The sequence below is a fragment of the Terrapene carolina genome, unplaced genomic scaffold (assembly GCF_002925995.2).
Source record: "Terrapene carolina triunguis isolate 2854851 unplaced genomic scaffold, T_m_triunguis-2.0 Scaffold96, whole genome shotgun sequence".
Classification (NCBI taxonomy): domain Eukaryota; kingdom Metazoa; phylum Chordata; order Testudines; family Emydidae; genus Terrapene; species Terrapene triunguis.
The window spans coordinates 4,366,253-4,379,609 of NW_020664447.1; the positions used below are offsets into that span (position 1 = coordinate 4,366,253).

The following is a 13,357-nucleotide window of genomic DNA, read 5'->3' on the forward strand; positions in this document are numbered from 1 at the left end:
TGTACTTCTACTCCACATACGCTCCTTGGGTTAACAAAGCCTGAATCTGTTGGCCTTAAGAGCACACTGCAAAGCATGTTTTCCCAAGCTTTTGAGGAGATGGCCATAGTACGTGCCCTGAGAAGTCCTGGCGACACACCAGTGAGGACACTAACTCATGTGTGGCTTTGCAGCATGGCTTCTCACACACTGATGCCAATCACCTGAATTAATGCTGTTCCTTCCATACTATGATAGTCCCAGTTCCTCTTGACATCCACGGGGCAGAGTTAAGTTTGTGTGGTTATTTTTTTATTTCCTGGATTATTATTTTTTTAACATTTGTAGGGTTTTTTATATTGTAACATTAACCTTCTTCTAAGAGGTAAGCTCTTTGGGGATAGGACTGTATTATCCTAGGTTTTAACAGAGTTTAGCATAATGGAGTCCCATTCTCAGTTCGTCCCTAGGTTCTACCTAACGCATAATAAAACGAAGAATGGGTAGGTGGAGAACCCCCGAACTTCACATTTCCTGGTTTTCTAACACTTGAGTTGTTTAGGCTTGCACATCTTCAGTGGGAGGTGCACAGGGTAATGGTCAGTATTCCTCATTTTGATTCCACAATAAAGATTTTTGTGTTTTAATGGACTCATAATAGTGATTCTGCAGTAAATAAACTGAGTACCATGAAGTTTAGTGTGGGTTCATCTTCCAGCCCTTAAAAGCAGACTTTTAATGGCACGTGTGTTGGTTTGGACTTACGTTCAGTACCAATGTAGTTTTAACACAATAAATGTTAGGTGTGCACACTACAGTGCCTCCAGTACTACCCTTAAGACACATGTGAACTGTAGCTGTTTACATAGGAAGGGGTAGAGCAGTTCCCATGTGCTTCTTTGAAACCATGTAGCATGGCACAGGTGCATGATTTAGGAAGCTCGTGTGTTTTAAGTAGAAGACCCTGAATTTAGGAATTTCCCAGGGATCCTCATATATGCATCAGAGGCTTTAATAACTAAAGGCCCGATCCTGCAAATACCTACCAAGCAGAGTACAAGTGTTTGCAACATAGGGTACTGAATAATTAAGCCTCAGAACCAGTCCACTGTACCTGTAATTTCTCAGGATAAAAAAAAATGTTTAATTTCTGTCAAGTTGTTTAAGAAATGAGAAGCCACTTACACATTAAGAAACTTTTCCAAAAAATAATAATACATTTTTCTTTTACCCCTCATTTCACAAAAGCCTCGTCCAATTTTCCTTAAGCTTCTCAGTAATATTTCACCCTAGTAAAAGATTCTCCATGTGACATTTACATTGGCTTGGTTTAGTATGGGAAAGATTTATTTGGGGTATTTGGAGGAGAATTGGACAAATATTTGGTTTATAATGGACAGCTAGCTTCATCCTAATTACAGAGATCAGCGTGCCTGCATAACCCAAAAAATAAAACCTCTTGCCAATAAAGGAAAAGCCAAACCAGGTGTGAAGTTTTCTTCATAGGGGAAGCTCATCTCGCAAACATTTTCTTCTTCTAGTCTAATTGCTGTGTAGAAATTAGTCTCTCTTCAGAGTACTATACACACAGCCTACACTGCAAGCCACAGAGATGGCTGGTTATCACACAACCAGTTGTTACTATGCCATTTAATATTTATCCCACTAGTACTTCTGCTTGCTCATGCTTAAACATGTGTTGTATAATATTTGCATTACTATACTCAAAGGGAAAAAATATTTCTCCCGATTTTTGTTCTGTTTCTCTACAGTGTCTAGCACAATGGGGTCCTGGTTAATGAACAATGCTCCTAGGTGCTACAGTAATGCAAGTAATAAGTAATAGTAATTTAGGTCCTCATTCAGGATAGCACTTATGTGTCATTGAAATCAAGGAGACTTGAACACAGGCTTCAAGTTAAACAATTGGTTAAGAGTCCTTCTTATACAGGGATGCCTTCCGGAATCAGAGCCATATTCCCCAAAGTAAACAGGAAAGACAGTTTTCCCTATTTTAAAAGCCTTTTAAAGATTCCAGAATTAAATTTCACTGCAGAAAGAAAATAGCTAGAAATTGAAAAAACTGCCATATGCCAGAATCAAGGTAGGTATAATAGCCTCAAGGAGTCTTCAGGTCATGTTGCAACAGGGTGGGTAAAAATCAAAGTTAAAAATTTGAATTTTTATTTAAATCTTATTTTTATGGTTATTTAAACAATACTTTTTTAGATTCTTTTTAAAAATGCGCTAAGGCCTAGACTTAGAATCGCTTAACCATTTAAATAAAAATTATATATGCTGAATCCATGAGCTTCTTTTAAACCTTTTCAGTTCAAGGCTGCTTTTCCATATAAAGAAACAATCAGGGGAAACTATCTAATCTTTGAGGTCAAGCTTTATACTTTACACTAAAAATGTACAACTATAAAATGGCTTCAGTAAATGTATATAGATATAATGTAATAGCAAAAAGATGTACCAAAGCTAGTGTAAATTTAGTTATAACCATTAAAACGTGTTGATTTATATCAACCAATGAGAATGCACTTTTAGAAAGTAACAGAAGTACAAATGGAAAAGTTGATTAAAAATCGATGATTAAAATCAAGGCTTTCCACTTCCTGACTTCAATTGCCTTTATTTAAATCAGTCCACCCTGTGTTGCAAGACTCCTGCATTTGCAGGATATTTGGGAAAGTGTTGATTTTTCAATTTATTTTTTAAGGGTGTAGGAGAGAAGAGGCATTGAGTCCATTAATTGACATTGTGTCCATTTGTACTTACTTAATTTTTTCCTTTTTTTAATTATACATGCATTCAGAGTTGTATCAATATGTTCTATAGAATGAAAAATTAAAGTGTACAGAGGTTTTCACCATTCACTCAAAGAGCTCTGATGACCTACTCATGGGAGCATAGTCGGATTGGCTTGTGAACAATGCCAGCCTCCAAAAATTAACGCATGGGCTATCTCTTGCTTTGCTATGCGCGCGCGCGCACACACACACACACACACACACACACACACACACACACTTCTAAAAGTCAAAACCAACTTTAAAAGTTCAGTTTAAATAACGGAAAGATATTACCTGTCTTAGCAAAATTGCTGACAGGGCATCACAAAGTTAGTCTCTGGTTTCAGAGACTAAGCACAAACATATTTACTTTGCCATACAGGCCTATACTATTGGTTTATTTTGTCAAGTATCCTGCCTCTAGCTTCAGCTACTACCTCATGCTTCAAAAGACAGTTAAAAAAACAAAAACCACACTTATTGTACGTCTACACTACAATAAAAAAGACCCCTGGCATGGCCACGGCTGGCTCCAAAGGCTACAACATGGCAGCGTAATTTGGGCTCAGGTCCCAGAGCCGAGACTCTAGTCTCACAAGGAGGAGCGTCTCAGAGCCCAGGCTCATGCCTGAACCCAAAAGTCTACACTGCAATTTTTAGCCCTGAAGCCCAAGCCCTCTGAGTATGAGTCAGCTGACCCAGGCTCTGAGACTCAGTGCCATGGTTTTTTTCAATCATACCCAACATGTTGCACCCAACTGTGCAATAAAAAGGTTCTTCCCAGCCTCCTGCAGTAATCAATCATACTATGCTCCGAAGCACTAAAATGTTATATGGTTTGAATGTTATAGTTTAAAGTCCAGCCTACAGTGTAATCAAACTTTTATGGACCAAAATAAATAGGGCTTCAAATCTATCAAACTTATGAGTGTGATGAGTAAAACAATTTTCATAGATTCATATGGTGAAATCCCAACCTCATGAAGTAAATGGCAAAACTCATTTTAAAACCAGGAGGGACCACTGTCCTTCAAAATTCTCGCTCCGTAATTCCTGCATCAAGCTTGTATGTTTCCTTTCAGTTCCATTTAAAAACAGAGGAGGAAAATGCATCGATGTTTCCCAAAAGGACACTTAAAAGGCAGAGAAAATAGCTCATTCATTTAACAATGAGTAAGTTCCCACCCTGGCATTATGCTGAACGTAGGAAAAAAATATTTCTATTTTGAACATTTCATACATTGTGCATATGTTACTCAGACTCCTCTCCTGCATCTGCAGAAAACAGAGTCAAAGCCTGTGTACAGCAGGGGATCTGTCTAGCACAGGTTCTCAACCGGGGCGGGGGTGGGGTGTGTCACAAGCAGGCTTCAGAGATTGCTTTGCCCCCTCCCATTGTGGCTAGATGGGAAGAAGGTCCAAAAAAAATGCTTCTGTGGTAACATGAGGTTACAGTATGAAGAAGGTTCAGAAGCAGTAGTCTGAAGCATTTCTAAGGCACCTCTCACCTTGGTATTCAAGGTCTCAATCCTGCAAAAACTCATGTGCTTAGCCTTATGCACTCAAGTCAATGGAACTAAGCACATGCATAGCAGATGCAAGATCAGACCACTTACACCCACGCGTCTCTGCATAGACGTGAGAGAGACTGAATATGCATACAACACAAGGGAAGGCTTTTAAAAGGCTAACTGCAATGGTATGACTGAGGGCAGAACTTGGCCCCATAAAGGTTGTCTTGCCTAGAGAACATTTTTATGGGTTCTATGTTGCAAGGAAAGTTTCTCTTCTATTCCTGCAAGTATCCATGATGACCATTTACACTGATTCACATTGCTGCTGCTCTTCATGCCAAATCAGAATTTGCAGGGGGAAATTACTGGTGGCGGCAGCAGCTTGTAGAAATTAACTCTGCAAATGGCTGTCTTAAAGCTGAGAGGTAGGAATGACTTAAAATTGGTCATCACAACCTATTCAGGGTCCGAAATGAATGTGCAGCATCCTCAAGAAATCATTCTACCAATGAATAGGAGAAACACACAAAGCAGCCATTATTATTCAAAGTAACTCTCTTGGTCAAGATGATCTAATATGTTGGAATTCAGAGAAACAAAGGGCTTTGTTTTGGAACAGTAAAACAAAAACAAAAAAAACAAAACAAGGCCCTTGTGAAGATCCAATTTGAGAAGTGAGATCTTTGCAATGGTTGGGATTAGAATGCTGATGGAGACAAGCTTTGGCCTAAAGCACAACTTCACCTTCAAAATGTGAAAATGTCATCTTTTCCACATTCTGACTTCACTGGAAAAGAAAAAGAAATCTGCCCAAGATCACAGGGACCACATCATTCCAAACAAGTGTTTTAGATTTTGTTTGACTCTCCCAGCACTTACTGAACAACACTGCTCAGTCTCATCCGAAATTTCAAAATGATTACTATTTGAATTTCCACTGTGTTTTCCACCCTGCATTTCTTCTCACATAGAGATGAAATATACAAATAAAGCCTGTACTATGAAATGCCCCAGATAAACTGTTGCAATATTTTCACAATTTAGCTAAGCAAGCAAATTAGTTTAAAAGATAAATTAAAAGAAAGAGAAAACATTCAGATGCTATTGCTTGCTAGGTTTTTATGATTTGCATGACAGCCTGTGTAATCAGCACTGTGATCTACATTACTGATAAACAAACCACACTCTTAGCACTAACGTTAAAAATATTTACGGTAAACTGGATTGTCCTTCCCTCCACTTCAATTTTTACAGAAGCGTCTTCCTGTACAGCCCCTCCCCTTTCCTTCTCTGGTTTCCTTAGAGGCCTGTGATGCAGCCACTAGCCCCACGACCCCACCATGTGCACAATCCTGCAAGATGCTGAGTACTCTGTCTCTAATGCAGCAAAATATTTAAGCACATATGCTCAACTTTACGCAAGTGAGTAGCACTATTGGCATGTTGCAGGTCTAAGCCCCATATACACAGCTTCAAAGCCTTAAATCCTTTTATTTGATTTTGCTCAATTCAGGCTCTTTCAAGGCCCTATGGAACTTGAATGAATTTCACCCTCTGCAGCTGACTTCCCAATGTACCCAAGGCCTTGTCTACACACAAGTTGTGTACTACTGAAACTACAGCAGTTAGGACTCTGATTTTCTAACTAAAATAGTTACACCAGTACGAGCTCTAGAGTGGGCACATTTATACTGGGATCTCCATACGAGACTAGCTATATTGGAACAAAGCTGTAGCATTTTAAAGAGTGCTGTTTCAGCACGCTGGGGGCTATACTGCTTTAACTATACCAGTATAATCCTCAAGGTCTGTCTCCTGTAGACTTAACTCAAGCTAACTGCCAATTAACTGGAGTTAGCCAATATGTTCGTAAACACTAGTCTGGACACTCCACAAACATTTGTTCCAGCCTGGACCCAGAAGTGTTGAAAACAATTGAAATCTAGAGTTTAAAACTCTAGTGTAGACATTCCTACTGTGTTTACAATAGCAAGATTCTATTCTTAAATGTCCTCCATTTGAAAACCACTGACTAGCTAGTTCTTAAAACTCAGTTCTCTTCCATTTGCCTAAATTAGGTACTTCATATTTCTTAACTGAACTCTTTCTTTGGGTAAAAGAGTTAGAGATAAGGCTCAATCTTGTAATTCCACAAACTGTGTGTCAAAATCTGTTTTTCCTGACCAACTCCAAAAAAAAAAAAATAATTGATGAATGGGTAAAATTCGTCTTGACTCACACATGGTGTAAGACAAATTTTGATTTCTACTGTCAGAAGTCAAGGAAAGGCAGGATTTGGAAATAAGCTCCTATATGTAATTATTCTGACCTCTGTACAATATGAAAAGTGTTCCAAACTTTGAGCTAACAGATGATGCTACACACTGTAAAGCTCTTTTGTTACTGATATTAATAGTTTGCTTTTGCCTCAATACAACGATTAGGCCCTACAAGGCTTTGTGTACTGCTGCATGGTGCCATTTTTTAGTTGCTTTATGTTTCCACTGTTGTATGAACTGAACAGCAGAAGTTTTTTTATTTGATTTGTTTTAAAACAGAGGATATTGGACAGTATATGTTTACAGTAATGTATAGTTTTGATATCAGCCTGCAGTTGCATTTCCAAATATATTAAAGCTGACTGCTGATATTGCTGATTACAGATACTGATCTTTGTGATGTACTAATAGAATCCATGGCAAAAAAACTCTCACCTGCTATGCCAAACAGAAAATGACAACACATTTTAAAAATAGGCGAGAAACTCCAAAATAAAATGATCACATTAAGCTGCATAAATATTTCCTTAGTATGGATCTCTTTTTCTTCTCTATTTCGCCTCTTGGGCAGGCACATGCGTTCAGATAGAATAAGGTTGCACTGTAGATCTCCAAATTCACTCCCATACATGGGTAGCTCTATCCCCAGTTTGGGGCACATCAAAAGTACACTGTACCCAAAGACCAAGGTTTGCTTGTATGTAGCGTTCATCCATAACGAGTGGGAGAGGACACAGATGCATGTTATTGAGCTCTGCAGGCCCACTTGAGTACAGCTTGCTTTACTTTCCAGCTCAGATTATCTGTTGTATATTTGTACCACAGAAGTTTGCAGAATACTCCTGGTAATTCAGGAAAAACTCAAACAAGCTCCAAAACATGTCTCAAAATAAAAAGCCTTCTTGCAAACTACAGAAGTTAGATTCCATACATGAAGCATCGCAGACAACCCTAGATGGGGAGCAACCCTGTAAGACCTAAACTGTGCAATCACCAGAGGTGAGCACTAGATCTGGTACATTAGAAAAACATGTGATGTAAAAAACTTACAATAGTATTGAAAGTAATGCAGAAAATATTTCCAATCAATTACTAGGAGTGGCCACTCATGTTACCAACCTTGAAAATACGGCCACAGAGCAGGACTGCTGGAAACAAAGCTTTTCCAAAATAAGAGGAAACCATCAGAGAACAAAATAAGAGGCTCCAGTTTATGGTTCACTGAGGCGGGAGGGAGAGGGAAATGGAGAACTTGGAGGAGGAAAGTTGCAAAAATATTTAAGGCTAAAAAGTGTTTTGGCACCTCAGCTTCCCCCGTATCTGCCAGCAGTTTACCTTCAAGAAAAATCTATTTCCTCTTTTAAACCTGAGACCATTTTGAATGCAGACACAGCAGTTAAAAATACAATTGTAAAGGCAGCCAAAGGCTCAGATGGATCCTGAATATCAAAAATCCTATAAATATCCACATGGTACTGCCTCACCACTAAACAGGAGAAGAGGTGAGGAAACCTGCCATACTTTGGGACTGACTGCGGCTTTTCTTTATTTGGAAAAAATATTTTTGGAATGTGGAGACCACACTTACTTGTTCCAGTCATCCGATGAGGCATAACTTCCTTTCTGCTAAGAAAATATTAGCTAACTAGTGAAGCAGTAGAGGCAAAGTGATAAAACTCCGTTCAGATTCAGTCTATCTGTACTTCCACAGTGGGACTTCTCAGAATGAAGTACTGTATATTCATTGGGCGTAAGAGTGGTACAATCTGGCTCTTTGAACAAGAAATTGAACCATTTAAGCTTCAGAGGAGCCAGGTTTTAGTCCAGGCTATTCCAAACTCTGGTTTAATTATACTGGAACACCCCTTTCAACGCTACATTTTCCTCAGAAGATTGTTTATCTATGAGCTGTTATAGAAAACCAACTTTTAATTCTGTATCACTGTGTCAGTGTCAGTTATTTGTAACAAAACTTCCCAAATGTAGGTGCTAGAGCAGGGTGGGCAAACTTCTTGGGCCGAGGGCCACATCTGGGTGGGGAAATTGTATGCAGGGCCGGGGCAGGGGGTTGGGGTTCAGGAGGGAGTGTGGGGTGTGGGAGGGGGTGCGATGTGCAGGAAGGGGCTCAGGGCAAGGGATTGGGGCAGAGGAGGGGTGCGGAGTGTATGAGGGGGCTCAGGGAAGGGGGATGGGTGCAGGAGGGGTGCAGATTGTGGGAGGGGGCTCAGGGCAGGGGTTGGGGTGCAGGTAGTTGGGGGGCAGGGTGCAGGAGGGGTTCGGGTTCGGCCCGGCGCCGCTTACCTAAAGCAGCTCCGGGGTGGCAGCGGCGCGCACCGAGGCCAGGGCAGGCTCCCTGCATGCCAGCCCTGGCCCCACACTGCGCCACTCCAGGAAGCACTGCGGCCCCTGGGGGTGGAAGGGCGGAGGGCTCCGTGTGCGCTGCCCTTGCCACGCCTCCAGGTACCTCCCCCAAAGCTCCCATTGGCCGCGGTTCCTCGTTCCCGGCCAATGGGAGCTACAGGGGGCGGTGCCTGCAGGTAAGGGCAACACACAGAGCCCTCTGCCCCCCTGCCCGGGTGCCACAGGGACGTTGTGCTGGCCGCATCCGAGAGCAGCGTGGGGCCCGTGGCGCCACGGGGGGCAATCCCGCGGGCCGGATCCAAAGCCTTGAGGGGCCGGATCCGGCCCACGGGTGGTAGTTTGCCCACCCCTGTGCTAGAAGGATTACTTTGAGCATATAGGGAGTGATATATTCTTGTTTAGGTCTTTTAGGAATATTGAGAAAGCCCTTCAGAAAGCCATTTACTTGTCAAACAGTGTCGATTCAAAATGTGAAAATAAAAATTATTAATGTTAAGTTGTTGGGAAATTTTCTCCAGATTCTAAAGACAAGCTCTCCCCCTCTATTGGGAAGGGACTATATTTTTTTCACCTGTTATGGACCATTGACTTTTAGGTTACTGTATGAATAAAGCAACAGAGGGTCCTGTGGCACCTTTAAGACTAACAGAAGTATTGGGAGCATAAGCTTTCGTGGGTAAGAACCTCATTTCTTCAGATGCAAGTAATGGAAATTTCCAGAGGCAGGTATAAATCAGTATGGAGATAACGAGGTTAGTTCAATCAGGGAGGGTGAGGTGCTCTGCTAGCAGTTGAGGTGTGAACACCAAGGGAGGAGAAACTGCTTCTGTAGTTGGCTAGCCATTCACAGTCTTTGTTTAATCCTGATCTGATGGTGTCAAATTTGCAAATGAACTGGAGCTCAGCAGTTTCTCTTTGGAGTCTGGTCCTGAAGTTTTTTGGCTGTAAGATGGCTACCTTTACATCTGCTATTGTGTGGCCAGGGACGTTGAAGTGTTCTCCTACAGGTTTTTGTATATTGCCATTCCTGATATCTGAATAAAAAGTCCATATACTAATAAATAATATAGATTACTAACACACACATATGCAGACACACATTAATTTCACTCCAGCTGGCAGCTAAAAAAAAAAAAACTAAAAGAAAAAAAATCAATATTAGCTATATTAATTGGGCCCATCAAAACCAAGAGCAACATCTGCTAGCAGAAGTAAGCTGAAGTAATTGACCATTCTCAAAGTTCTGCATGTTCCTGATGGTGTCATTAATGATGCTGGTACATAAACAAGGAGATAAACAAAAATAGACGGATCAATGTAGGCTTAGCTGCATTAGAAAAAAAACACAAAGCACTCAATGCTTATTAAAAAGAATATGACAGTATCTGTAGGGAAAGATTTAACTTTTCAGTTCCTAAGACAAACAACTGAATATAAACTATTATAAACACTAGTTGACATATAGATTTGAATAAAAATAACAAAGGGTTGGCATGGTGACCAAAGTGGAGGTTTACAGAATAATCACCGCTCGAATATCAAGAGGCCTTTTTAGGAAGTTTTCTATCTCAAGCTGTGTTTCTGCACTGCTGGATAACGAAAAGCATGTATTTTTCTGCCAAATTCTTGCTGGTTTCTCTTTTATCATGTTGAAAAAACGTAAGTTAAAATGAAAACAAAAAGAGGCAACTAGATGTTCATAAACTCATGGCCCTTTTCTTTGTTCATCATTAAGATTCCATAACCAGTGTTTTCACATATTTTCCTATTCCCTATTCGGCCAGTGTTGAGGATGGATTTGTCCTGCCCACACCAGCATTTAAACTGATTTCAACGCCAGTTGAATCATAGTGTCCAAGTTGCACTTCACAGGTATTAATTCTGAAAGTAACAGTCTACTGAAAAAGGCTAGATGCCTATATCACTCAAGAGAATATTGATGGTCATTGTTAGCAAAAAGATAAAGAAATAGTATGAATAAAACAATGCAATATTCTTGCATCAATAGCTACATTTAGGCCTTTTTCCAAAATCAGTGCATCCAAACCAAGATGATTTAAGAAGACGTTTAGACACTTTCATTAATGCTGGAAAGTCTCTATTTTACTGTAACGTGCTCTCACATGCCAATATGTTCAGACTTCCAAATTGCTTCCATATATTAGTCATATGAGAGCAGGATGGATGGCCAAACACTTTCTGGACACCTCCTTGCATGTCGTTTTAGGGTTCAAAACTCCCAATACTTTTGAGAATGAATTATATGGATCATATTGTAACCAATTAGTGCCAATATGCAACACAGCTCCCAAGCAGGAGCAGACATCGGCCAGCCGGGTGCTCTCACACAACTCTGAGGTGGAGATCCCCTTGAGGATTTTGGAGTTGAACAGCATGGAAAGGTGCCTACTGCTGCTGTATGTTAATTTCAAGTCTACCAGGAGTGGAGCTCTGCTCCTATTTGGTTTAGAAGCCTCAGGCGGACAGCTCCTGCAGCCATTCCCCTGTGCTGTCTCAGACAGTGCTTAAGGTCATCCTGTCACTGCACACCCTGATTTCCACAGCAGGCTATGCCAGTCTTTCCTGTTGGGCTTGTAAGCTGGTGGTGGGTGGGTAAAGGGGACAAAATGAATATAATGCAGCCATTTGTGCCGCCCCAAATCCATATTTAGATTGTCATCTCCTTTGGGTAGGGATCATCTTTTTGTTCTGTGTCTGTATAGTGTCTACCACACAACTGCTGTCAACTAGCAACAAATAAACATTGACTTCTCTGTAGGTCAAAATGTATTTTTTCTTCAAGTACCTTTACTGCATTAATACACTATAGCTGGTAGATTACAAGGTTTAACTTTACTACAGCAGAAAGTTCCAAAAGAGTGAGTTTTATTTCTCTCTTTCATTGGAATGGATTTTATCTGGTAACCCCAATGAAATCCATCAGGCCAATGCAAATAGGAATGCCCATAATGTGTGTTTCCACCTTACACTCCCTATTATAGATTTCATTGTTCACACAGTTTCTCTCTCACTTCTCCCAAAATAACCTAGTAGCCCTGTAAAATATCTATCAATCCAGCCAAGTTTCTCTCACCTCTTGAGGCAGTTCCAGCTTAGACCGGTCATCCAGTCCATTGGAGTGCAAGCCCATCAAATAAGGGACAGGGGCATCTAGGAAATGAAGGAGAGAGGCTGGCAGGATGGGAACATATACGTGCTGCCATTGGAATGGAAACATTAGTGCTGTGATGGTCTCTGCCACCGTCATCAATCTCTGGTAATCTAAAAGTTAAACAAGAAAGATGTTTGTGAAAGAAATGCACTTAAACTCAAGGCAATAAATTGATGGGATGCTATATAGTTTGAATTAGAAAGTCCAAGTGTAACAGTTTGTCTAAAAGGGGGCACACAGAGCCACAATGTATTATCTACACCAGTGATACTCAGACCTTAGTGGTTCAGGGGTCAAATTCATTGTTTCCTTCTCTACGTATAAAAGTGTGTGTGCGCGCGTGTATGTATTATATATATAGAATTCTCACAACAAAATAACTGACCAGTATTCTACATTTGGTTAATAACATAGTAAAAGCATCCTGTTTGGTTAATAACTTAGTTTGGTTAATAAATAAATCACATGGTGATTTAATATCATGTGAGGCAAAGAACCGTAGGAGACACATTAAAGAGCCACTTGCAGCTCCTGAGCCTTAATCTGAGTATCACTGATCTACACCATTTCTTATGCTATTGCACAGATTCCTCTGTACCTCAGTGAATTCTGCAGATACGAGTTCAACATAGTTGATTAAGAAAGGGCTTAATACAAAAATGTTGGTCCTGCTAAAAGTCATACAGCAATGAGAAAAGCTGGTCCTGGCATTCATCTAGTCACTCTCTGCTATTGAAACTAAAACGGCAGATACCAGGGCACCATTTTGAGCATGGAAGCAGTTTTACTGTGAGCAGTGCCAGCTCCAGGCAGCAGCGGAGGAAGCACGTGCCTGGCGCGGCACATGCTAAGGGGTGGCATTCTGTCTGTTCTTGGGGCAGTACAGTCCGGGCGGCTTTTTTTTTTTGCTTGCGGCGGCAAAAATGGTAGAGCCGGCCCTGACTGTGAGATAAGATACCAGTATTTCCAGTAGAATTCCCACTTGCTATGGGTCTATAACTTCACTATAAAAGCTAGCACCAGGCTGAAACTCAACATACTTTGTATCTCTGAAACAATTTTGTTTTTTTGAATGTGTTTATTAAAAACTGCTGCAATCCATTTTGCAAAGCAACAAGCACAACATTGGTGGTCAACAAATAATTGGGTAAGAGATCAGGAACAGCTTCATTTGAATTTGCAACTGATTATTATATAGCGCTAGTTCTTGCCAGAAGTTTAAGTTAAACATTCAGGGCTGAGAGATTTTTAAAA

The 13,357-nt window shown here is 40.6% G+C and overlaps 1 protein-coding gene across 2 annotated transcripts in view; it reads right to left on the minus strand.

The window, feature by feature from the left end:
* The window catches only part of DENND5A (DENN domain containing 5A), a 101,142-nt gene that overhangs the window by 37,125 nt on the left and 50,660 nt on the right, over positions 1–13,357 (minus strand). For both annotated transcript variants that reach the window (XM_024196315.1, XM_024196306.1), the window contains exon 5: positions 12,026–12,213. In XM_024196315.1, the coding sequence (XP_024052083.1) occupies positions 12,026–12,213 (188 nt within the window). The remainder of the gene's footprint in view (positions 1–12,025; positions 12,214–13,357) is intronic.